At 41.0% G+C, this 27,152-nt stretch overlaps 1 protein-coding gene and 1 long non-coding RNA gene across 6 annotated transcripts in view; one reads left to right on the plus strand and one right to left on the minus strand.

Annotated features, from left to right (window-relative positions):
- Nucleotides 1–27,152, plus strand: part of igsf9bb (immunoglobulin superfamily, member 9Bb) — a 141,789-nt gene that overhangs the window by 99,694 nt on the left and 14,943 nt on the right. For 2 of the 5 annotated variants that reach the window (XM_061751658.1, XM_061751660.1), the window contains 7 exons: nt 1,506–1,629; nt 4,665–4,840; nt 5,830–6,056; nt 10,378–10,462; nt 13,046–13,210; nt 14,208–14,253; nt 20,207–21,844. In XM_061751658.1, coding sequence (XP_061607642.1) covers nt 1,506–1,629; nt 4,665–4,840; nt 5,830–6,056; nt 10,378–10,462; nt 13,046–13,210; nt 14,208–14,253; nt 20,207–21,844 — 2,461 coding nt within the window. Of the gene's footprint in view, nt 1–1,505; nt 1,630–4,664; nt 4,841–5,829; nt 6,057–10,377; nt 10,463–13,045; nt 13,211–14,207; nt 14,254–20,206; nt 21,845–25,338; nt 25,385–27,152 lie in introns of all 5 variants that reach the window. The other 3 variants (XM_061751662.1, XM_061751661.1, XM_061751659.1) reach the window with 3 other exon arrangements.
- LOC133467147 (uncharacterized) lies at nt 1,119–16,183 on the minus strand. Its single transcript, XR_009785152.1, has 4 exons — nt 15,958–16,183; nt 13,039–13,194; nt 11,449–11,545; nt 1,119–1,270 (listed from the first exon to the last, which is right to left on the minus strand). It is a non-coding gene; the product is annotated as an uncharacterized LOC133467147 (long non-coding RNA).

The following is a 27,152-nucleotide window of genomic DNA, read 5'->3' on the forward strand; positions in this document are numbered from 1 at the left end:
GGTTGTGTTGTGGGTCTTCTTCCAGATTGCACTCTCCTTGATCTTTGTCAGAGGGTGGTTGATTTGTGGAGGGAACCGTGGAACCCAGTTCGCGACCACAACCTGAGATCCTCCCCCAGGCCAACTTGGACAGATTAGACCGCAGGTGATACACAGTTATCAGTAACTTGCCCTACAGGAAGCTTCTGTCCCTATTCGCATCTAAATCAAACAGTCAACCACATTTGACATTTTTCTCAATTTCTTCTAAATCCTTAACTTACATTTTTTTTATTCTTCCTCAAACAACTCTTTTCGTCCTCCAACTTTTTCTTCAGTTGCTGTAACTGCCGAACATTTAAACTTCTTGTCACTGGGAAACCATATTCAGTTATCCACTTCTCAACACACTCCATAGATTTTTTTGGACACATTTTCCCCTCATATGGGTCAGGACAGGTGGTACACTGGTAAATATTTTTTTTTAGCGCTTCCCACTTCCCAGTACTCGTTAGAAGCGCTTCTCTTTTTTCCAATATTCGAACATCTTCGAAATTTTCGGGGACCCAAACTCCTGATTGTCGGACTTAAACCTGGGGTCACGAACCCCTGATTGTCGGACTCGAACCCCTAACTGTCGGACTCGAACCGGGGAACTTTAATCCAGGATTTTAACCTGGACTTTATAAACTGGACTTTAAATACCTTACCAATGGTACATGGGGAAAGCCATTACCGATACTTAATACAGAGACAAGATTGTTTCAAATACAGTACAACATAAGAAATGGTAAAATTTTCAAGGAATTTAAATTTTCTTCACCGTAATTCTTTGTTTGGAGGACAACAGGTCCGTTTGGATCCTGAGGTGATAGCCGACATCCAGAGCCCCGGCAGCCCCCCGTCCTAATTCTTTGGGTGGAGGGAGGACTCGTGTGTTGGTCCTGGATGATCAATCACTCCCGGGGTCCCCTGGATCGGCGATCAATCCTAGAATCCTACTTCTGACACCAACTGTTTTGGCAAGTCTTTTTCTGACAAAATAAGCAAGGAAGCAATCTTGTCTTTGTGAGTTTTATTACAAAAAAGAAAGAAATCTTTGCAAAGACAGAAAAAAGTAGAAATCGTCACAAGTTGTTACCCCTAACTGAAGCCCAAGCAAAAATTCACCTTTGTGATACAGAAGTGAGAGAGACAGGAAGAAAAAAAAAAAAAAGAAATGCACCCCTCTCATCCTCACAAATTAGCTTCGTCCAGCTGCACTCAAACTTATCTTTATGGGAATGGTTGTCTGCAGAGGATGAGAAAGGAAGAGAAATCCAGTAAGTCGTCAATCAAGGACACAGCAATACTGTGCTGTCTAAGAGCTATGGAACAATAAAACATGTTAAGGTTATATAAAACTAATATTTGACATATGTGAAACATAACATTTCCAAATCAGTGTTATAAACATAACAAAAACAGTTTCAATGACTCACATGCCCTTTTAACAACACATGCCCCATTGCTTGCCCTTCCTACAGGCACAAGCCCCCACGCCCCCACCAGCGTCCATGTGGTAGCATCCTCCACCTGGGCCAATGCGTCGTGGGAGGTGGGCTACGACGGGGGTTTCCAGCAGGCATTATCAGTCTGGTACGGCCATGTGTGAGTCATCCCAGCCTGCTTCGCTTCCTGCTTTTTCTTCTAGTTGTATTTATTTCTAAAAATGTGTTCTTCAGGATAAATTTGAGCTACAGATTAAATTGGTCTATCTGTAATTTCTTTAATTTACTCCCTGAACGTACTAATTACTACTTTCCCCTTTGTCTTACTGCTCTTGCTGCTGCTGTTGCTGCTTTGCTCTGCTTGACTACAGTTCATATGCTCTACACCAATTTATCCCACCATATAACGTCGGTCATACTAATATTGTTTTTCCCCCCCATTTACACACACACAAAAATTTCAACACTAATCTAAACTCAAGCATTAAACTGTGGTTGCACACTTTGAAACGTTAATCCACAACTTCAACAATAGAAAGCTTTATTTAGGGCAGCAACACATATGCGCATCACACAGTAGCGTCTTTAGAACAGCATCTATTTCTTGTCCCAGTATTTTACTATGTGCTGACACATTATTTCCAGCACACACATATTTTGAACATACATGTATAGAATGACATACAGTAGTGCACATCACGATTATTTAATATCTCTACAAAGCTGCTATATGTTTTTCTGCAGCTTTTAGGCTGTAATTGAAATTTTAAGCTTATACTGCAACAAAATATGTAGCAACAAAAAATATGCTAGTGTGCTGTAGTTGGTGTTCATTTTGTGTGTATCAATCTTAAAAAATGGGACCATTTATCCAGACAAAGGCCAACATTCACTGGTTTCTTCTTTGGTTCACATTACAAGCATAAGTAGTTTTGAGTTATGCTTGCAACATAATACAATAAAAAAAAGTAACCACGTGTATATACAGTATAACTTTGTGATAGGAATAATAATACAATCATCTCGATATGAACAGATAGAATGTGTTATTGATCACACATTAGTTAGTAATGTGCTTATCTAAATTAAAATATATCGATATGAACTCAAAGAGGCAGCACGGTGGACGACTGGTGAACACCTCCGCCTCACAGTTCTGAGGATCCGGGTTCAAATCAGGCCTTGCCTGTGTGGAGTTTGCATGTTCTCCCCGTGCCTGCGTGGGTTTTTCCGGGCACTCCGGCTTCCTCCCACATCCCAAAAACATGCATGCATGCACTATTTGCATATACTGGCCACTCTTGCCAGAGTAGCATCTGCTCCATTGCACACTGTTTGAAGAGTATCTGTAACATTTGCACAACCAACATTGTCCCAGATTATCGCACTACTCGTCACTTTAAACCGCATACACTCCTTGAAGTCTCAGCGCCCCTTGCACAATGGTCATTGCACCGGTCTATTGCAATATTAGTCATTCGAACTGCTCTAAGTGCTAGAGGACTCTGCATCTTTTTGCACAATTGTTTTTTGTCAATGTCTTTATGTCTCCAAAGTGTTCTGTAAATTGACTGTCTGTTGTACTAGAGCGGCTCCAACTACCGGAGACAAATTCCTTGTGTGTTTTGGACATACTTGGCAAATAAAGATGATTCTGATTCTGATTCTGATGGTAGGTTGACTGAAGACTCTAAATTGCCCATAGGTGTGAAGGGGAGAGTGAATTGTTGTGCCCTGAGATTGGCGGGCAACCAGTTCAGGGTGTACCCCGCCTCCTTTCCGCAGTTAGCTGGGTGGTTGTGCTGTAATGGTCTGTGATTCCACCAGGTAGCACAGTAGGTACAGTGATAGATTGACTTGACTTTGGCTGTTCTATCGCTCTGAACCCTTCTTCAACCACGACTGGGCCAAAGAAAAGAAACGTTGATAGTGAGTGCCGAGTCTTTAATATAGAATGGACTACTAAATACTTTTTCACTGAAGTCCAGTCAAAGGCTGTATGTCTAATTTGTTAAGAAACCATTCCCGTCTGAGAGGAATATAACATCAGCCGTCACTTTTCTACCAAGCATGCTGATTATGCTAACAGCCAATCAACGCAGGAACTGATGGCTACGCCTCAGCGGTTAAAATCAAGCTTGCAGGCTCAGCAAAAGACCTTTATCTGACATATTGCCATCCAAGATTCAGTCAGCCAAGACCCTGAAACAGCGCCACGGGAGCTGCAGATGGAACTGATTGATCTGCAGTGTGATACTGTCTTAAAAGAGAAGTTCAACTCTCAAACTGGATACGTTTTATGCTTCATTAAGCACAGACGAATTTCTAAAAATCCGGAAGATGACACAGAGGATGCTGGTGGTGTTTGGCTGTGTGTGTGTGAACAGACTTTTTGTGTGATGAACACTAACAAAACATCCTACAGATCTCAGCTGAGTGATGAACACCTCAGATGTGTTCTAAGAATTGCCACAACAAAACTAACACCAGACTTTGATGCACTGGAAAAAAAAAAAAAAAAAAGGTGACCAACAAAGTAACACTGTTCCCATTAAAAGTAAATCTAAGTATTAACAATACAATGCTTTTTTTTGTATTTATTGATTTATGTATTTATTTATTTTGATATACACGCATCTGGTCCTGGCTTGGCCCGCTTGTCAAATTTTAAAAGTCAACGTGGCCCCTGAGCCAAAACGTTGGGATAAGCGGTATAGAAAATGGATGGATGGATGACCTCAAAGATATACCTTTTTTTCCATTATATTTAAATACATTGTACACAGATTTGTAACTACAGTACTATTTTTTTTTTAAGATTGTTGCATCTGCTGCATGTGCATCTGTTGTCAATCATATATCAACTCCTGAATGTATGGTATGGGCAACTGGCAAAATGCAAAGCTAACTGCAGCATGGGCTTACCATCAAGTGAAAGTTCAATTAATGATGTCATCACTGTAAAGTGTGAGTGAACAGTGTTAGGGGAAATGAGGTCATTTTGGATGATTGTTGACTGAGTGTAGGATTGACAAGTGTGCGACATGAGAAACATTTCATAAATAAATAATAGAAGTAATAAATGAATAAAGTACATGGGTATTGAATTATATCCTACTAAGTCAGATGAATCAGACTTGTATTTGTAACTGTCTCTGCCTGTTCCACTCGCCTCTCACCCTGACTGATGTGCAGGCTGAAAAGGGAGCGTTTAGGTCCACATGACTGGCTCTCGATACCTGTGCCAGGAGGCCAGGAGTGGATGGTGGTGCCTGGCTTGGAGCCCGAGACAACATACCAGTTCAGCATCCTAACCCAAAACAAGCTTGGCACAGGACCCTTCAGCGAGGTTGTCACTGTGAACACATTAGGTGAGCACACAGGACTAAGTTCGGGCAGCGCTTTCACTCTGACATCTCTCCTTGCATACCTGTGATACATGTGTGTTATCTGGTTCTCTGTGCGGTGCGCAACACAAAACGCAAAACTGAGTGCAAACCTTAGTATACAAATATAGGGTGGGTAGTCGCGTACTGGAAAGAAAGGACTCAGTTTACATTTTTTATTTGGATTTCATATCTATATATTCGCCGGCACAGTGGACGACTGGTTAGCACATCTGCCTCACAGTTCTGGGGACCGGAGATCAAATCCCAGCCCCGCCTGTGTGGAGTTTGCATGTTTTCCCCGGGCACTCCGGTTTCCTCCCATATCCCAAAAAACATGCGTGGTAGGTTGATTGAAGACTCTAAATTGCCCGTAGGTGTGAATGTGAGTGCGAATGGTTGTTTGTTTCTGTCTGCCCTGCGATTGGCTGGCGACCGGTTCGGGATGTGCCGCGCCTCCCGCCCGAAGATAGCTGGGATGGGCTCCAGCAGCCCGCAACCCTCGTGAGGATTAGAGGTAAAGAAAATGGATGGATGGATCTCTATATTCACGCAGTATCTTCTGCCATTCCACAGAAACAAAATGTAGCTATTATACAATTCATTATTTGACATATATTTACACAATGATGAGATACAGTAAAATTGTGTGTGGAAGAGCTGGGACTCAGACCAGCTATCTTCCAGTTGCCAAAAGCCAATAAAAAAACCTAAGCCACGCTCCCCAAATACCTTGCAGAAAATTTATGTAACAATAGTAAATTAGGGAGTTTATGTAATGGTATTCAAGTACTATATGCCTAAAGTCGGATAATGGCAACGGTGAGGAGATTCATGTTGTATAAAATTTTTACCACATCTAGTCACACTTAATTTAGCTGTCAGAACTAAAGAATAACTGGGTAGTGAGTTGTCATGCATAGCATTCTGTCATGTCTTAGCCATTGTATTTCAATCCAAATGTGCTCTTCCAGTATTTCCTATAAGTACCCCTGAACCACTGGTGCTGCTTACTCCACCACGGTGCCTCACAGCCAATCGCACGCAGCAGGGAGTCCTGCTTACTTGGATCCCGCCCGCTAATCACACAGCACCGATCCAGCATTATGTCATGGAGTTTCGCTTGGGGGAACGATGGGAGGTCCTGGACGACAGCATCCCCTCAGGCGAGACAGAGATGCTTGCTCGCGACCTCATCCAGGTAAACACAGGAGACCTACTTCAGAATCAGAATGCAGATAGCTTCTTTTGTCTTGGCTCCTGGTTCAACAATTGGGACCAAGTGGATGGTTTTCTTGACACGACATATACACTACAATGAAAACACTGGCCACATTTAGCTTTATTGTTTTATTGGCCTTTTTTATTGTTATGTAAATGTAGTCTACAGTGCAGAAATGTAGCTGTGAGACTATATGACACTAACGCATAGGTTAGCATGTGTGCCTCCCTGGGTTTGAATCTTGGTTTGGATTTTCTTAGTGGAGGTTGAATGTTCTCGCTGTGCCTGCATGGATTTAGTGCAGGTGCTCCAATTTCTTCCCATATGCCGCTTTTCCATTACAAGCTCCAGAACTGCCTGACCCCGCTCTATCCTGCCCTCCCTTAGCCTGGTCTCCGTTGCCTTTCCTTTACAACAGGCACCAATCAAAAGTGTGAGGGATTGGCACGGGATCAAGAAGAAGGTGACACACTCGTTTTTTGTTGTTGCGCCTTCCATCTCGCTGTATTTCATCTTCTGCCAATATGGACAAAAATGCCCACACCCCCTCAGTCGACCACAGGACAAAAACTGATTTAAGCCTGCCGCGCACTGCACGACGTGGTCGAACTTCACTGGACTGGGCCATCGTGTAGAGTTGCCGACGCACCCCCGCACATGAGCTAGTCACAAGTGGATGCCTAGCGAGCCTGTATAGGCGTTTGATGCTGTGTATTCAGTATCTTGTACTTTATCACATTCCTTTAACCATAAAAAGATAGCCTGCGGCCTCGGCCTGCGCTTTAGACCCAGGTCGGAGGAGGCTCTGAAAAGCGGTGCCATTGTCAAAGTGTAATGGAGAAGCGACCACACGGGGTGGAGCAAAGCTGGTTGGGGGTAGAACCGGTACAATGGAAAAGGGGCAATAGAGACTCTAAATTGTGAATGTTGAATAAATGGCGACCAGTACAGCATGTATGTTGCCTCTCGCCCAATTAAGCAGGACAACATAAATTACTGATTTACTTTTTGTATTATTATGTATACAGTAAACGCTCTCTGCTGGTCTGCTATCAAAGTTTGCAAATTTTTAGCCAGTAAAACTATTTCAAATAGTTTGTTGGTTAGGTGTGCCCTCCCTACCTTGTTTGTCATGTTAACATTACAGGTTTGCATGTGTCACTGACCGCAAGGTTGTTTAAAGCTAGGATTTTGACTCCGCCTCGTGCTGAGCATCCACATCACACTTCTGCTGCGATACATAATGTGTGAGCTATGTGTCTTTAATCAACCACGCAGTGCCAGGCCGATGCTTTTATCTCTTCTTCTATCACTCTGAAAACACCCACGCACATTTCCCCTGCACACTCTCACGACACACACCTACTAGCTTGAATAACTTTTCTACTACTGGTTTCCTATTGTATAGAATAGATATCAATTGTTTTTATACAATTTGTTATTAAACTATAGTGTGATGTTTTTTGTTCCATGTCAGTCAAGGAAATAGTGTTACACCAGTTGTCCAGGATTTGCATTCTGGACCAGGTAAGGAAACTAAAATGATGCATCAAAAGTGATGTGATCATAGCAGGCAGCCTGATAGATAACAAGAGAAGCATAAATAGCATGTGAACATCTGTGCATTCCATTTACAAATCAACATGCTCAAAACAGAGTGTTTCGAAAGAGGCAAGAAAGGCTTACAAATTCATGATGGACCAATGAGTGTAACTTTCCGAGGTACAGTATATTCATTGTTCCATATAATTATTGGAATGTAGACTTTAAATTCGAGAGACCTCACTTAAATTTGTATAATTAAGGCACTGCAGTCATAATTTCCTCCCTTTATATGTGGGTACGGAAAGTATTCAGACCTCCTTACATTTTCACTCAGTTATTTAGCAGCCATTTGCTAAAATCATATATGTTAATTTTTTCCTCATTAATGTACACACAGCACCCCATATTGACAGAAAAAAAAACAGAATTGTTGAAATTTTACAGATTTATTAAAAAAGAAAAACTGAAATATCACACAGGCATAAGTATTCAGACCCTTTGCTGTGACACTCATATTTAACTCGGGTGCTGTCCATTTCTTCTGATCATCCTTGAGATGGTTCTACATCTTCATTGGAGTCCAGCTGTGTTTGATTATACTGATTGGACTTGATGAGGAAAGCCACACACCTGTCTATATAAGACCTTAGAGCTCACAGTACATGTCAGAGCAAATGAGCAGCATGAGGTCAAAGGAACTGCCTGAAGAGCTCAGAGACAGAATTGTGGGAAGGCACAGATCTGCCCAAGGTTGCAAAAAAAATATCTGCTGCACTTAAGGTTCCTAAGAGCACAGTGGCCTCCATAACCCTTAAATGGAAGACGTTTGGGACGATCAGAACCCTTCCTAGAGCTGGCCGTCCGGCCAAACTGAGCAATCGGGGGAGAAGAGCCTTGGTGAGAGAGGTAAAGAAGAACCCAAAGATCACTGTGGCTGAGCTCCAGAGATGCAGTCGGGAGATGGGAGAAAGTTCTCGAAAGTCAACCATCACTGCAGCCCTCCACCAGTCCCCCGACTTTATGGCAGAGTGGCCCGACGGAAGCCTCTCCTCAGTGCAAGACACATGAAAGCCCGCATGGAGTTTGCTTAAAAAAAAAAAAAAAAAAACACCTGAAGGACTCCAAGGTGGTGAGAAATAAGATTAGCTGGTCTGATAAGACCAAAATAGAAATTTTTGGGCTTAATTCTAAGTGGCATGTATGGAGAAAAACTGGCACTGCTCATCACCTGTCCAATACAGTCCCAACAGTGCAGCATGCTGTGGGGGTGTTTTTCAGCTGCAGGGACAGGGAGACTCGTTGCAATCGAAGGAAAGCTGAATGCAGCCAAGTACAAGGATATCCTGGAGAAAAAAAACCTTCTCCAGAGTACTCAGGCCAAAGGTTCACCAAGACAATGACCCTAAGCACACAGCTAAAATAACGAAGGAGTGGCTTCAGAACAACTCAGAGCCCTGACTCAAACCCAATTGAGCATCTCTGGAGAGACCTGAAAATGGCTGTTCACCATCCAACCTGACAGAACTGGAGAGGAGATGCAAAGAGGAATGGCAGAAGATCCCCAAATCCAGGTGTGAAAGACTCGTGGCGATATTAGCTCAAAAGGGTGCTTCTACTAAATACTGAGCAAAGGGTCTGAATGCTTATGGCTGTGTGACATTTTTGTTTTTTTCTATCAATATGGGGTGCTGTGTGTACATTAATGAGCAGGGGAAATGAACTTAAATGATTTTAGCAAATGGCTGCAATATAACCAAGAGTGAAACTCTTAAGGAGGTCTTTCCGTACCCACTGTATGTTGTTTATTTCAAAATCTGGATTGTGCCAGATTGGGGAGATCATACTGGGCGTTAATTGAGATTCTGTAGCTTCTAGACTTCTCCGCCATTAAGATGGATGCGATAATTGGGTTCTTGAAACATTTATGGCATTTGAGACTTGTACAAATAAATGGGAGTTTTGAGAGTTTGATGTTATTGCAGTCTATCTGTTCCAATTGTCGCCAAGAATGAGGCTCCTCATTGTGGTGCATCCATTTCATGAGGTATTTTAATTGGTTAGCTAAATAATAGTGTTTAAAGTTGGGGGCTTTTAGGCTTCCCTCCCATTTACTTTTCTGAAGAGTGGATAAATAATTCTATTTTTCTTATTCTTTGAGTAAACATTTATTATGGCAGTATCTAAGGTTTGGAACCATTTTAATGTGGGTTTAAATGGAATCATTGAGAATAAATAGTTTATTTGAGGGAAGGTTTTCATTTTTACTGGAGCTAGTCTTCCCAGGAGTGATATAAGTAAATTATTCCAGCGTTTTAAGACAGCTGAGATTTTTCCCCGCAATTGGTATATAATTTATTTAGACTGTTTAGCTCTGTGAGTTTTGGTGAAATATTAATACCTAAATACTTAATGTTTCCCATAGGAATGGGGTAATCTGGGATTTGATCTCCAGGATTCCACGAGTTTGCTGTTATTGGGAGTTTTATCGATTTTGTTCATTTGATAGAGTAATCTCATAATTGTGAAAATGTCTTTATGAGCTTGAAGAAGGCTTGATGAGATGACTTGGGTTTTTACTTACTGTTACTGTCCATTACCAACAAACAGTCATACATACATACATAGTCATGAATATATGTCCCTGAAATAAGGAACGTTGTAATTATTTGCCACGTTTTTGTTTGGTTTGGTTTTTACTGTCTGGTTGAATCCTAATGGTCATTGAACCTTGACATTATTTTCATTCTTCTCTTAGGAGGCCTGGTATGAATTCCGCGTAATGGCCGTTATGGATGACACGATCAGTGAACCTAGCAACATAGTTGGCGTGTCCAGTACAGGTAAGGCATTTTGCAATGTAATGCTGATTCAGAAACATAAAGACAAAACAGTCTTGACTGAGAAAAAGTGAAGTACTTGATCCACATTTTGTTATTTTAAAGCCTTACTTGAAAATGAATTAAATAGATTTTTGTTTCCTCAAAATTGTACACAAAAAACCCCATCATGTTTTTCTGAGACTATTGCAAATTTATGGAAAAATTAAAGAAGAAAAAAACAACCACCACCAAGAAATGACATGCACATAATATTCATACTCTTTGCCATTAAGATCAAGATTTAGCTCTAGATTTAGCTGATCATCGTTGAACTGTTTCTACATTTTCATTTAAGTTGTAAATTCAGTTGATTGGACGTGATTTGCAAAGGCAGAAACCGGAGTGGCCAGATGGCAAATTGCAAGTTTTTAATATAAGGCACATGGGAACATGCCTGTTGTTTGCTCATAGGCATCTGAAGGACTGTCAGACCAAGAAAAACTAGTCTCTGGTCTGATGAGGCAAAGGTTGAGCTCTTTGTTGTGAATGCCGGATGTTATGTTTGGAGAAAATCAGGCACCACTCAAAACCTGGCCAATTCCACCCCTACAGTGAAGTGTGGTGGTGGCAGCATCATGCTGTTGGAATATTTTTCAGTGAGAAGAACTGGGAAACTAACCAGGATTGAGGGAAATATGAATGCAGCAATGTACAGAGACATCCTGGATGAAAACCAACTCCAGAGCGCTCTTGACCTCAGATGGGCGACAATTCATTTTTCAGCAATACAACGACCCCAAACATACAGCTCAGGTATCAAAGGAGTGGCTTCAGGACAACTCTGTACACCGATATTCCGCATCTAATATAGTCGAGGTTGATTGACATTTTCGGGGGTCCTTAACCAAACCGATGTTGTTTTGCACAATGCACACCCCGGAAATGCTCCCAGTCAGTCAAATGGTTAAAAAATACAAATAAAAAACACCCTGGCGCTCTATACCTACTGGGGGTGTGGCTCTAGCGTCCTACTTTACACACCCTTCCCCTGTCCTCAGCAACGTCCGCTTTTCCTCTGTGTAAGCAGCGTGTCAGCAGGAAATGCTAAAACAAAAAAAAACCAAAAAAAGTCAAGCGGAGCACTCATTACACAACAACATTTATAGATGTTGGAACTCGGTGCACACATAAGGTGCGCCGCATTATAAAGACGCCCCGTCCATTTTGGAGAAAATGTAAGACTTTTAAGTGTGCCTTATGGTCGTGAAAATACTGTAACTTTGTATAGATTGGGTACTGTGTATTCTTTGTTGTTGTTTTTTTGAAGAGTTTGCTGAAAATTTATGGTATTATCTATTTAAAGAGGGTAATGAGGATGATATATTTAAGTACAGCAAAGCCAGGGTTCATAAAAGGGTAGCCACGATCTTCAACTATCGCTGGCGTGGTTTGTAGCAGAGTGTGACGGGGTTGGGATGAGAATCGGCTCCTCCAAATCTGAGATCAGGGTCCTCAGTCATTAAGGGGGAGAGTGCTCCCTCCCGGTCAAGAAAGATATCCTTCCCTAAGTCGAGGAGGTGAAGTATCTTGGGGGTCTTGTTCACTTGTCAGAGAAGAATAGAGCAGGAGCTCGACAGATGGAGCAGATACAGGCAGATCGGTGCGTCTGCAGTAATGTAGACACGGTATTGTGGTGAAGAAGGAGCTGAAAGTCAAATCTCTCAATTAACCAATCAAACTACATTCCCACACTGACCTGTGTGCTGAGCTAAGGGTCATGACCGAAAGAACAAGATCATGGATACAAGCAGCCGAAATGAGTTTCATCCGCTGGGTGTCTGAGCTCTTCCTCAGAGATAAAGTGAGATGCTTGGTCATCCGGAAGGGCCTCAGAGTTGAACCACTGCTCTTTGGCTTTTTCTAAATAGCGAACATCTGGAAATCCAAAATATTGTTGAAATCACTCAGATATTTTCAGAGGTTGAAGTGGGCTTAGGTAGACATAGCCATATACATTTTGGTGATGATTGCTTGCAGTTTAGTGACATGAAGCTACATCAAGGTTTTTCTCTATAGTGAGCAAATAAAGAAGTCGTCAAAAGGTCTTCAATGAAATCGAACCTCAACTTCTTGGCGACCCAGCTTGTCTCCAGGAGCCTCCAGAAGACGTCACGGAGACGTCTCTTTTCCTGGTTGCGGAGACTCGAGTCGCCATCAGGTTTCCAACTAGTCTCCAGGCCAGTGAGATATGGGTCTGAAGCATCACCTTGGTGAATCTGTAAGCTGTTTGGGCTGGGGTCTTGGGTTGGAATCTCGGCTTGAGCTACAATCTTGGCATGTTGCCCTTGTGCTAGCAAAGGTGCTCGACAGGGAATCAACTTTCTCTTACACTTAGTTGAAGTTTGAGGAGCTAACTTAGGCTCAGGGGCTGGTCTAATCACAGCACTGACCCCAAGTGACAGGCAACCTTTCATGCTTGGATTCACTCCTACATACATTTTAAAGTAATTTGGGAGCGATGGTACACAAAGAGAACCCACACAAACACAGGGAGAGGATAACTATTTTGCATCACTAAACATGACTTTTCTCCTTACTCTGCAGACTTCTTTCCACCTCCTGAGATGGTTGAGGAATCAGGGTTGGCAAGGCCAGTTGTGGCTGGCATCGTGGCCACCATCTGCTTCTTGGCTGCAGCCATACTTTTCAGTACAATGGCAGCCTGCTTTGTGAATAAGCAGCGGAGGCGGAAGCTAAAAAAGAAAAAGGGTGAGCGAAAAAGGGAAATGTACTACACCTAATATTGTGGAACCTTTAAGTCTCAGAGAGAGCTATTTGTCGGGTACTGATTAATGCAAAGGACTACCAGTTTTATACACACTCCTAGAATAACACACTGCTCAAATGACATTAAATTACTTTATTATTAATAATTAACGATATTAATCTATGTGAAGAAATTGGTCATTGATGATTTCTCAATAATTATAAAAAAAAATTAACAAGGTAGGACACATAAATATTAATATGCTACACTTTATTTCGATGAATCTGTGTTTACATTTTCAAATGATCATTTCTACAACATTGCTTGGAAATCACCATGTCCCATCACTGGTAAGCTATTTTTAGTAAGGGCCCAGAGGCTAATGTGATCATTGGGGCTAAACCAGTGCCTGCAGGCACCATGTTGGTGACCCGTGCCTTAAGATCTAACCATTATCAGAACAAACAGCTTGAATTAAATCAAAATTGTCAAGAAAAAAAATACCATAAAGTTGCGCAAAAATCTTGAAGGGCATTTTGCATCTCTTTACATTAGACTTCAGCATATTGAGACCTAATTTCAGTGGCCATCTAAAGTAAAGGATTAACTCTAATTCAACTAACTTTGCATTTACTTTGGCCTTCCTTACTTATTCAACATGCCACCACAGAAAGGTACCAATAAGAAAGAAATGCGATGACAACAGAAATCAAAGATGAACTGATCCTGAGTTAGAAAAGCAGTACATGTCAGTCTGACCGCTGACCTCACTTAATTTCAGAGTATTTCTGATGAACAAATGAGTGCAAAACAAATGTTTTGAGTTGATTGAACTGACTCATTTTTGCATCATCTAAAAGACAGACACGTATAGCAAGTGTCTGATAGCGTAGTGTAGAGCATGCATTTTTTTTTTTCGATAATTTCTTTTTCTGTATCTGAGTTGCTGTAGATAACATGACATATGAACCCATGAGGTTTGCTTGTTTTCTGTTCCAGATCCCCCACTTTCCATTACCCACTTGAGAAAAAGTGTGGCAACACCGTAAGTACACAAAACTCAATTGAAAAAAATCAATCAATACCCGAATCATATGATGTTTTTTTGTTTTTTTTTCTGTGTGTGTCGGGGGGTATAACGCATACTGTATATGCACATTTAACATTTTTCTTAAAAAGAACAACTGTCCCAGCAGAGTGGAACATACAGCATTATATTGATACCACCATAGCAGCGGTACACAAGAAAAGTGGTGGGAATCATACTAATCCTATTTTTAGTCTTACAATACTTAAAACTTAAATCTGGACAGTTAAAATGAATTGCAATACAAGCAGGTAGGGAAGATAAATTAAACTTTTATTTTCTCAATCTCTTCCCTTCCATGCGGGAATTAATGTGAAATAAAGTGGCATCAAGAATCATTACTTTAAAAGAATAAGTCTATCATATAACTACTATGGAAAGCAAATACATGTACTCACACATACTGTACCTCCTTAAGTACTGTATTTTCTATTTAAAAAATAATCATCAATCTTAAATGTAAATTTGCTAACACCACCACTTTTGTCTGCTCAGTGTAGTTGAAGCAATGCATTTATCCTTTTTATTGAAATCATCTCTATGTATTTTCTGAATTTCCCTGATATAGCAGCTCAATCCTAATTCTTCAGTTTCAGTTTAAAAGGTGCACCCTCCTTTAAAAAGATATAACATACATTTGTATCAGGCTAAAAACAGCGCTGCTTTATAAACTTATGCAAAGCAAACTCCTTAAAAGCATTTGACACCGTCTTTGTCTTTTTCAAAGTGGGCACAATGTTGTTTAGATGTTCAAAAAACTCCGGTTCTCTGCCATAGAAACTCCGGTTCTCTGCCATATTTCAAAAACATCCATGGTAGGATAATTGAAGACTCTAAATTGTCCGTAGGTGTGAATGGGAATGGTTGTTGGTTTATATGTGCCCTGCGATTGGCTGGCGACCAGTTCAGGGTGGACCCCGCCTATCGCCCGAACTCAGCTGGAACAGGCGCCAACACACCCGCGAACCTAATGAGTATGAGCAGTACGGAAAATGGATGGATGGACGGATTATTATAATAACTGTATGACCTTTTGCGTAACGAAGGGATCTTATATCACAGCTCAAGTGTTCTCAATAAGTATTGATGTGCGCCATTATCTACTATGGATTACAGTGTTAGAGAAAAATCTGTGACCTAGACAAAATTGTCACCAGGGGATGATGAAGAAAAATACGTCAATACTTACACATGAATTAGGTTTCGGCTGAATTTGAGAACCCAGTGTGTGATATTGTTTGAGCTGTTATAAGCCTGCATGCCTCAATTAATAAATTACATGTGGAAATCAATGTATCTATCTGTATTAGTCAATCAATCAATCTTTAAACTTCCCATCTCCATATTTGAAAACACACAATGGGCATCCACCTCTAAATTGTGGGTAATGGAACATGTGACTGGGTGTGTTTTGTTGGTCAAGTGTGTCTTATAAATTCAAACAATAAATCATTCATTCAGTTTCAAAATTGGGTTTTGCCTGTCAAGACCATTTACACTAGTTCGATGTGTAACCAACATGAAAAGAGGAGGGCTGTCAAGTGCCTGTTGGTGTAAAAATAGTTTTTGTGAAGTTGAGTGAAGATGGAATATCAATCAGAACTGTTGCATAAAAATTATAACCAGTTCAACCATTTGGAATGTTCTGAAGAAGAAATCAACCTTTTGTGTATTAAGTAACAGGCATCAAACGGGTAGTCCAGGAGAAACAGCAGCATTTGTTGACAGAAACCTTTTGATAGCTGTAAAGAAAGGAATGAACACAATGAACATGAATAAAAGTACAGATGCTACACTAGAAGAGGCAAACCACCCATTAGCACAAAGAATAGATAGGCCAGGAAGTCTAACTGAGCCTCAGAAACTCTGGGACAAAGATTTATGATTTGATGAGGCAAAATGTAATCTTTATAAAGGTAATGGAGATGAAATATCTGCTCATTAATCCCAATGATACATGCTCATCTGTGAAACACAGTGATGCCAGCAGCAAAATGAACTCAAAAGTCTCCGGAAACATTTGGTGTGCCAATTTAACGATAGATGCAACCAAACTGATCAAAAACAACATAGAAGTTCATTCGGGGCAAAAAGTGCTATGTTTTAGTGTGGCCAAGATAATCTCCAGACTTGAACCTTAGCGAGTATGCTGTTGCGAGTGACATCCCAAAAGAAACAACAATTGAAAGAAGCTGCCTTGAAATCCTGGTAAAGCATGACAAAAAAAATTAATGCCAAAGTTTAGTGATGTCAATAGGTCACAGGCAGTTATTGCAAGTAAAGGATAACTAAATATTAAGTCTTCTGCTATTTTATACTTGTCCATCTGATCTAGATGTAAATGCCTGGAAATTAAACCTGAACTGTTGATATTCATATTCATCTTTTGAGGAACTAAATGTTTTCAGTTTACACCAAAAATAAAGGAATCGGCCTTACTGTGCCAGGACTTTTGGAGGCGAATGTATGTTACAAACCCCAATTGCCAATGAAGATAGGACTGTGTAAAACGTAAATAAAAACAGAATACAGTGACTTGCAAATCCTTTTCAACACATTCAATTGAATACACTACAAAGACAAGATATTTAATGTTCAAATTGATAAACTTGTTTTGTTACAAATAATTCCTCACCTATGCGATGGGCATTAACACACCCCTATACTATCAGTGATGCTGGCTTTTGAACCTTGCACTGATAACAATCCGGATGGTCCTTTTACTCTTTGCCCTGGAGGACACGTCGACCATGATTTCCAAAAACAAGTTGAAATGTAGACTCACCAGATCAGGGCACATTTTTCCACTTTTCGTCAGTCCATCTCAGATGAGCTTGTTGCCAGTGAAGCCGGAGGTGTTTCTGGGTGTTGTTGATATATGGCTTTCGTTTTGCATGGTAGTTTTAACTTGCGTTTGTAAAAGTAGCAACGAACTGTGTTAACTGGCAATGGATTTCTGAAGTGTTCCTGAGCCCATGTGGCAATATCATTTACACAATTAAGCCGGTTTTTAATCCAGTGCCGCCTGAGGGAATCGAAGGTCACGGGCATACAGTGTTGGTTTTCGGGCTTGCTGCTTCCGTGCAGAGATTTGTCCAGATTCTCAGAATCTTTTGATGATATTATGGACTCTTGATGATGAAATCCCCAAATGTAAATTGAGAATGTTGTTCTTAAACTGTTGGACTATTTGCTCACGCAGTTGTTCACAAAATGGTGAACCTCGCCCGTTTGTTGCTTGCAACTGAGCCTTTCGATGATCCTCCTTTTATGACACTCAACACTTACAATTAAGCTGTTCACCTGTGGAATGTTCCAAACAGGTGTTTCAGAGCATTCCTCAACTTGCCCAGTCTTTCTTTCACCCTCTCTCAGCTTTTTTGGAACGTGTCGCAGGCATCAAATTCAGAATGAGAGAATATTTGCAAAAAAGAAAAACGTTCATTAGGTTGAACATTGAATATATTATAAAGACACGATATTTAATGGAATAGAGGTTGAAAGGGTTTGCTAATCATATTCTGTTTTGAGTCTGTGACACGGTTTAAGTCTGACATCTATACGCAATGTCGATTGAATGCAAAAGTCAATAAACGATATAAGGTTTGTAAAATGGGTTGATTTTAAATCGCTGACATTTTGACGTACTTTTGTCCATTAATATTCAAGTATCTGCCCATTTCGTCTTTGGTACCCACCCACTAAACTTAGCTGAACGGCAACACGGCATTTCCAAGTCTTAAGAGAGTGAGTCTCAGCCGCTGCTGAGACATAAAAATACAGTCCATGTAGTACACATAGATATGTTGTGTTTTACAACAATACTTAACTATATTCATAATTTATAATGTAACAGTGGTGGGTGAAATAGCAACGCTTGCATTCATTGTCGCCAGCAATGATCATCTCAGCAGGTTCTATTCAAATTAATGGAAGTGGATGACGAGCTCAAAATATCTCTCTTTATTTTTATTTGCATCCACGTCCCTTGCGGCTTGGTGAATTGCTTTACAATGATAGTAATGGGGGACAGGCATTCCGCTAGGCGCCGTGGATTGTGGGACACAGGGGCTGGTAAGGCGAGTAAAATTGGGAAGAGATTAAAAAAATAAAATAAATCAAAGGAACCAGCCGGGATGACTTGTCGTGCTGACAGCACACAGCGCTCCGTTGCCGGCCCAGAGAGTCATGGGACGGCGGGGCTGCAAAGGGAGGTAAAACTCGGAAGAAAAAAATAAATCAAAGGAATCATCCAGGGTGACTTGCCATGGCCGCTTCACAGGCAAACCCTAGCAGGAGGCGAGCATGCCTGCAAGCCCCGAGGTGGGAGGAGGATATCAATGTGGCGCAAATGAAGCAAATGCCCGTTCAGTGTGTATAAATAAACCAGCGATCAAACTCTTGCAAAGGGATGCGAGTCTAAACGTTGCATCAAAGGATGTGACGTGGCTATGAATGCTTGGCCGGCCCAAGCAGAATCCGTGACATGGACCAATCTGAGCCAAGCTGTTTTCTATATATAAAGTGGGGAAAATGAGCGATCCAGTCAGAGCAAAGCTCATTTACCTGTCGCATAATAATGACAAATCTGATGGACTCAAATGCCAGACATAAAAGACATTTAAGGCATTTCCAACCCAAATTATCATGCAGACTCAAAAAAAGAACATCAAAGATTGTCAAAATTCCTGTTAAATAAAAAACATTGATTGATCCACCGATTTTGACCTGTAGGCATCAATCAGAATTGGTTCAGAGAAAATGTGCCTTTATTGTAACTAATTTGCTCAAAAATAAAAAAAAATGTTCAAGGTTGTCGACACTTGGTTGATTGAAACAAAAAATCCCTTTGAGTGAGCCATTGCGTCCAATACAAACAGTTGTTGTGAGGAAACGAGACGTGTTACAAACGGCATTATAGACAAAGGAAACATGTTTATTTAGCTACATATTTTTTTTCAGAACATGCAGGGTTGCACAGAGAATCTAGTTATGCAAAAAAGTCAGTCCTCAGAGACTGGAGATACGAAATATAAAGACAGCAACAATATTATGTCAAAATAAAATATCTTTCAGACAGTGAACATTTTTTTCCATGACTAGAATGATGTTAGGCGGCACGGTGGACGACTGGTTAGAGCGTCAGCCTCACAGTTCTGAGGACCCGGGTTCATTCCCCGGCCCCGCCTGTGTGGAGTTTGCATGTTCTCCCCGTGCCTGCGTGGGTTTTCTCCGGGCACTCCGGTTTCCTCCCACATCCCAAAAACATGCATTAATTGGAGACTCTAAATTGCCCGTAGGCATGACTGTGAGCGCGAATGGTTGTTTGTTTCTATGTGCCCTGCGATTGGCTGGCAACCAGTTCAGGGTGTACCCCGCCTCCTGCCCGATGACAGCTGGGATAGGCTCCAGCACGCCCGCGACCCTAGTGAGGAGAAGCGGCTCAGAAAATGGATGGATGGATGGATAGAATGATGTTATTTCTTTTGGAATGGAGTCTTGGTCTCCAGTAATCTGTTTGAAAAAAATATACAATAATAAAAAGTATTTCCTCGCATGAGTACTAACAAACAAGTTTGTTGTTGTCATTTTGATGCAGGAATTGAATATCCGTGTGAAGTTCCGTTCTTTTTGAACCCCTTCAGGATTTCGTCACAGAAAAAAAAACAACAACTGTGCCTTAACTGCACAATGTGCAGCTGTTTGTCAGGAAGTGAATAAGCTAATTATCAAATATAATATGATTTATCTGGCTGATAATTCTAAAATTCCTATTTACAGTTCTTATTTACATTTTATTGTACCAGTGACCCAGTTTTTGAAATTGGTATTTTTTTTTGTCTGATGATTATGAATTTTCCAGTCTGATTGGACAGATGAATGCATTACATTTTCACATTCTTCCCCATAGGCAGTCTTCAGGAAAGGCAAGCCCAGAAAGCATTCGCTCAAAGACATCCCTATCAGAATCATCTGAGGATAGTCATGACCAACATGGGAAGAAACCACCCCCAAGTCCAGGAAAGAAGGAAGAGTTGTCTCTGTACAAGAAGACCAAAAGAGCAATAACAAGCAAGAGATACACCATCTCTAAGCATGACGCTGAAGCAACAACACCTATTGAACTCATCAGCCGTGGCCCAGATGGACGCTTTGTCATTGATCCCACCGATGCAGAGTTTTCTGTCAAGACCCGACGAATAGAGGGTTTTCCCTTTGTGGAAGAATCTGACCTCTATCCTGAATTTCGGCAGTCAGATGAAGAGAATGACGATCTTAGGCCTCTTCCACCAGTTATGGCCCCCCTCCGGCCTCACCAGATTTCACCCATCTCCAGTCATGAATCCTTCCTCCAGCCTCCAGCCTACAGTCCTCGTTTCCAGAAGCCCTTTGAAGGTATGACTATCATGGAGAGCAGTCGACTCCAGGCCACAGGGCAGATTCGAGGTTCTCTCCAGCACAGGGCTTTCTATGGCTACCTGGGCTCCCATGGGGATCATGATCATCCTCCTCCTTTTTACATGACAGATACCAGTCCGCTTAGCTCTGTCATGTCCTCCCCTCCATACCTGACTGAAGGTCCTTTTGGTTACCCTATGATTCCAGAGGAAATGGGAGAGGGTGATTTCACACAATATGCTGTCTCTGGCTTCCCTTATCCTCTGACACTGGCTTCTTCCTCCCATTCACCAGAATTTTGGCGGGGAATGGATTTTACATTTTCATCTGTGGAAGGGCCCCAATTCATTTTTCCACCACACCACTCCTTGCATCTCCGCCATGATTCTCCCTATCCACCCCCTCCCCCCGTTCTTCCCCTTAGTGCTTTTCAGACCTCCTCCCTCCCAATGCCTACCTATCCATCTGTGTTGCCACTAGAAGCGCCACAGAGCTACTCAAGCAAATCACCCAGCAAGGCCAGGCCTCATGGCTCTCCAGCCAGGCATTTAGCTATGCAAGAGGCTCATTTAGGGCAGCTAAGACGTACAAGCCACAGTACAGGTGTTCCAGTTTTGCCTTACACCAATCCAATGGCCCATATTGGCCCTAGTACCCTCAGTAGTCTGGATACCCGATGGTTTGAATCTACCCCCCATTTTAGTCCAAGACAGGCTCGTAGGATGGATTCTGGGGCGCATCAGGTGGTTCTTCAGCCCTCTCGACTTTCCCCTCTCACCCAAAGCCCCTTCAGTTCTCACGAGGGATCTCCTGAGATTGTTGTACGTCCCCGGCCACGTCCAAACATTATTCAAACTCCCATACCCCAAGACATTTCTGAGATTACCCTCCTACCTCCTTCCACAGTCACCTTCTCAAGGAGATCTTCCCCTTCTTCCTCACCTGCACTAGGCCAGGGTAGCAGAAGAGCCAGTCCTAGCTATCGTTCCCACATGGCCTTTGCTTCAACTGCAACCAGCTATCCAGCTTCCCAGTCGCCGTCACCACCCATGGAAAGCAGCAACATGTTTGGGCAGATGCCATCTCACAGGAGAACTGAGGAGGAGATCCTTCCATCTGAACCCTCTCCATCGCAGTTGTCAGCTTCAGGGTAGGTGCATCAGCCATGTACATAGGGATTGAGTCATCCGCCCAACCCATAATGCTTTGATGTGACTTCACTTTAATACTTTGCTTACTAATGTAGCGCGTAACATCCATCAATTTAAAAAAATAATTTTAGAACATTACATACACACATACATACAATGGGTGGAACGGTTTTTGAAAACCATCCTAATGGTTCGGTTCAACTGTTTCGGTTCGGTCTGTGTGTGTGCCGTTCGGTTCAAAAAAGTAAATTTTTTTTTGGTTCCTCATTTTTGCTAATGTGGCGAAGCAGTGAGAGCACTAGCGCTAATGCAAGCCAAGATAGCGCCATACATGGTTGTGTATCAGGTACGTTCAGAAATTCTGTCTCACGCCCAGCTCTACTCTGAGGCTACATTTACACTGCAGGGCATGATCCCCATTTCAGATTTTTTCTTAAATCCAGTCTTTTTTATGTAGTCGTTCACATAAACATGTGACTTCTAATGTGGACGTAATGAGTCTGTGATGTCACTCCTATGCGCACAAAAAAGACATCATGTTGCACATGTGCACAAAAACGAGGCACAGTGTTTCCGGAATTAAGTATGGCCCTTCTTATAGGTCTCGTCCTGACGCATGTATGGCAATTTCAAGAATTTTGTTCAATCGGAGCCAACATTTTATTATATTTATCAGTTATAAAGCATCTTCTTTTCGGCACTGACTGTTTTCAGCTTTTTTGTCCGCCGTTGCATTAGTCCTGAGTCTGTTTTGTTAAACAATTATGACGTTTGTCGCCATTCGATGACGTATGGGTCAGATGTGCGTTAGGTGAGCGTCCATACTGCACTCACATCGGATACATACCTGTTTTATGTATATCCACATACCGAAGAGGCCTGGGTCAGATATGCAAAAAAATCAGAATTGTGCTATTCATATTGATGTGAAAAATTCAGGTACATGTCAAATTGGGGGGGGGGGGGAAATCTGAATTGACCTGCAGTGTGAACATAGCCGAAGGGTGCAAGTGTTCAGCACATTCCAACAGCGCTCTGAGTGCATGGTGTAGCAGAGCATTCTGGGAGGATATTTACGAATATAACGTCTTTCGAGCACCCTGAGCCAGTGTTGAATTCGGGATAGTAACGATGCCCGTTTGTAGCGCTGTCAATGCGTCATGATCAGAGGTGGGTAGAGTAGCCAAATATTGTACTCAAGTAAGAGAACCGTTACTTTAGAATAATATGACTCAAGTAAAAAAGTAGTCATCCAAATATTTACATGAGTAAGAGTAAGAAAGTACTCAATGAAAAAACTACTCAAGTAAAGAGTAACTTTTGAGTAACTTACGATTTTATTTTTTTAATCAGCGCATGAAGATCAATTAAATACATCAATTAATAATATATGGGAGTTGACACACAGCTGCCATCATTTCAATTTTTAACTGACCAAAAACCAAGAACACATACATTGGGCCCTACAGAAACATTATTTGCTTTATTCACGTAAATGATTGATGAAGAAGCTGTTTGCTGTACAGACTTATTGATTGTGTGTGCGACACCATAGGATAGTGCTAATGTTGCCATATCCACTGCCAAAACAACAATAGAAACATCTGCAACTTACCACAAGGTGTTTTTTCAAGTTAGAAGTGGACTGAAATATCCAAGTTTGGGCGGTCACAATTTAAGAGCTGCATGATAAACCTGTTGTTTTTTGGAGTCTGTAAAATAAACACACACGGGCAGCTGTTTTTTTTTTTTTTTTTATTGGCTCGCAAAGGCTACGTGCATGGTCATGTGACTGCCTTGTGTCATCTGATTGGTGAATTGGAGTCAAATGACATTAGTGATCCCGTTTGATTGGCGCAACGGGCACCCTATGCGGAAGTCATAGATGGAGTCTAAAAATAGACGCGAAGACAAGAATGAATAAATAAAAGCAGCGAATGTCATGTCGATCATTGTAACGGAGTAAAAGTATCGATCCGTCACATAAATACTCAAGTAAAAAGTATGGTGCATTTAAAGTACTCTGACAAGTACAGTTTATGCAAAATGTTACTTGAGTAAATGTAACGGAGTAAATGTAGCCAGTTATTACCCACCTCTGGTCGTGATCTGACCTAGAAAACTGCATTTGCCAACACTTAAGTTCATCCCCAAGACATTAGTTTTTAGCATTTCTTTGGCTACGGTGCAGCATTGTAGGGTAGGAAGAATAAGTTTGGACACATTTCCCAGAAAATTAATTGTGCTAAAAAAAAAAAACCTCCAACGGTCTATATACTTTTTTGAGTCCTAATTTGGTAGACCTACTTCAGTGGATGATGGTGCAGGATTCGCGATGCTAGCGTGGAGCGCTGCTAGCCAGCCCCCTTAAAAATGATTAGGCATATTTGGTAGCTATACACAAACTGTTATCATTCCTACAGCGTTTGCAGATGTTTCAATTTAATTCTTGCAGTTTTAACTTAGCTATACAAGACAATTGATTTTTCTAAGAATCAGCGTGTGCCGAACCGAAAACCGGGACCACGAAACCAAACCTTTCCACCCCCAATACATACATACATACATTTATATATATCATTACATATATTTCTCCTCTAACTCAAAACATTTTTGGGCAATGCTGTTTATAACTTTTATCAAAATATTTTCTCACAGTAGTATTAAGGAATAGTCAAAAGTTTACTCAATCCATTTAATCTTTCAGTGAATTTTTTTTTTAAATAACTACTATGCTCTGCATTTGCTCCACAGTTATATCTCAGACCTTAAGTAACTTCAAACTATCATTGCGAACAAAAGATATTATTGCTCCTGGTATATATTAGTTATTCGGCACAATCCCCTTAAACTATTGATTAGCACAGCAGCGCTCAAGTTCCGCTCTGCGGACCGGTAACCCCCGTCGACAAATGGTTACCAGTTCACAAAACATATGTACTAGTATGAACCGGTCAGTGGTGGATAAAATCTTCGGGACCACTGGATTTTCAGACAACAACTCAGGATCCTTTTCTCTATTTAGATCATACATTACCTTGCTTCCACCTAACAGGAGGAATTCCTTAAAATTAATCTAATTGAATCCCAAGATAAATATCATCCATTTTTATGTCTAGATCCAAGCGTTTGAGGATGCCTGTGTCATGCAGAAGGATGCTTTAAGAAGAGTACATCTTGGCAGGCCCTGCGGCCCATCCTCGGCCTGAGTAACCTGACTTCATTGCCAATTCTTGCCCTCCACCTTTTCAGATCCTTTCCCAATCTACTTTACCTTCTTTTTCTGTAACCCTTTCCTCAACAATCCTTTTTATTGCCTCACGACAACCTCATGTCTGACTCTCAAGGGAAGGTTGTTGGGCAAAGTGTGTCACAGGGCCTGTCCGCTTCTCATATTCTGCAATGTTTTCATCATTATGAATTAGGGACAATATGGTAAGTTGGTTTTAATAGCTCCTGGAGTCTTACGTGCTTTGTTTTTGATTGATCTCAGCTATCTGGGCAGCGTTGTTGTGACCAGGTCCTCTACACCACAATAGGTAAGGGTTGGATCCATGTCTGAAAGGGGGGGGTTAGCAGGTGGGGCTTTTTGATCACCTCGTCCTTTAAAGGGGAATACAAGATGTTGAGTCTTTGCTCAAGTTTTGCTTCCCTCAGTCAATAGTAGATAATTTCAGTTATTAATTTTTTTGTGTTTTCTCAAAGCAAGCATTGGTATTCATACTCCGGTCTGCAGTCGAAATGCATTGATTATCGAGTCATAAATGTATCACCAACATCCATATGGTTTGATGGTTTGGCTAACTGACTTCATTATTATGTGGAAGTTATGTCTGAGAGTAACAATACCTATGGTAGCTTCAAAAAGTTTAAATGAAGGGTTACACGCATCTGATTAACAGAATCAGGAAATACTTACAATGTATCATTTACTCTTGACTGACATTGCCTTCACATTTTGAGACACACATTTAGGCAATAGGATACCTTGAATGACTGAGACTCCTCATGCTTAAATCACTTTTCTGGATAAACAAAAACAGTATCAACTTGGCAAGATCAGGCAAGTACTGTATCTCCATTGCATACAATTGGAGTTCAATGCGACACATTAAAAAAAAAAAATAATAATAATAAAAAATTTAAAAAAAGAGCTTCAGTACTGAATTTGTCAGTTTATGTTAAACTCAGTGTTGGGAAGATTACTTTGGAAATTTACTTGGTTACAATTTAAAGGGACCCTGTTGAAAATATTATAGTAGTGGAACTGCCAATTACTTTCTAAAAGTAATATAACCAATTACATTAGATTACATTTTTATTATTTTTCTTCATTTTGAATGAATGTTCACAACTGTTAACCATCACATTTAACATTTTAAGACCTGATAGTGTTATAACCTTTCAGCAGTACTTAAGATTACACAAGGACAATACAATAAAAGACTCCACAAAATTGAACTTAACTGACTTTTTTTTAATTGTATTTTTTACTGTTACAACAGCTGTACATAGTACACTTATTTTAACGTTTTTATGTTGCTAACAAATATGTAAACTTTAACAGTCAAGACTTTCAACAATGCAAATTTGGAGCAGGACTTAAAACACTTTCTCTGTAGTCTATCATTCAAAAATTAAACTGGGCAACAGAATGATTCATATCTGTAAATGTACCCTCAAGTTCAACATCGACTGTTTCGATGTCAAAAAACAAAATCACAAAGATGCCTGCATAATTTGCTGTATACGGTTGCACACAATGCTGTACAATGGGACTGGGAACGCTGCCCCCACCAATATGGCCGAAACGTAGGCATGCCGCTTAGCCGGTACATGACCAGAGAGAGCCAATAACAAGCGTCGGCTTAGAAGGAGGGAGCTTTGCACTGGGAGCCACACTTCAGTTTTGTGATGTTAAACAAGCGTCTAGTTAAGGTTGAAAGTTTTTAGGACAGCTCTCCTTAATTGAAAAGTATCAAGATCGAAAAACACAAAACAGATGCAGAAACAACAATGATAATGTTCACTTTGGAATTTAAAAATCCTCTTTCAGTTATATGTTGCAGGACATTTCTCTGTCATTTCAAGCAAGTGTCATACTATACCACCTTTACCTTGTTCTGATAGAGCAAAGATTTTGAAACGCAGGACTGCGGACTATAAAGTTCAAATGACCTGCTCAATGAAAAGCTTTTGAATGTATTCCCCTTTAAAGTTCTGTTCCATGTGCAAACTGCCATGCATGCCATTGCTAAATCCTCCTCCGTTTTAAAAAACAAACAATTCTATTGATTAATTGTTACA

This window comes from Phyllopteryx taeniolatus, chromosome 17 (genome assembly GCF_024500385.1).
Source record: "Phyllopteryx taeniolatus isolate TA_2022b chromosome 17, UOR_Ptae_1.2, whole genome shotgun sequence".
In the NCBI taxonomy this organism is placed as follows: Eukaryota; Metazoa; Chordata; class Actinopteri; order Syngnathiformes; family Syngnathidae; genus Phyllopteryx; species Phyllopteryx taeniolatus.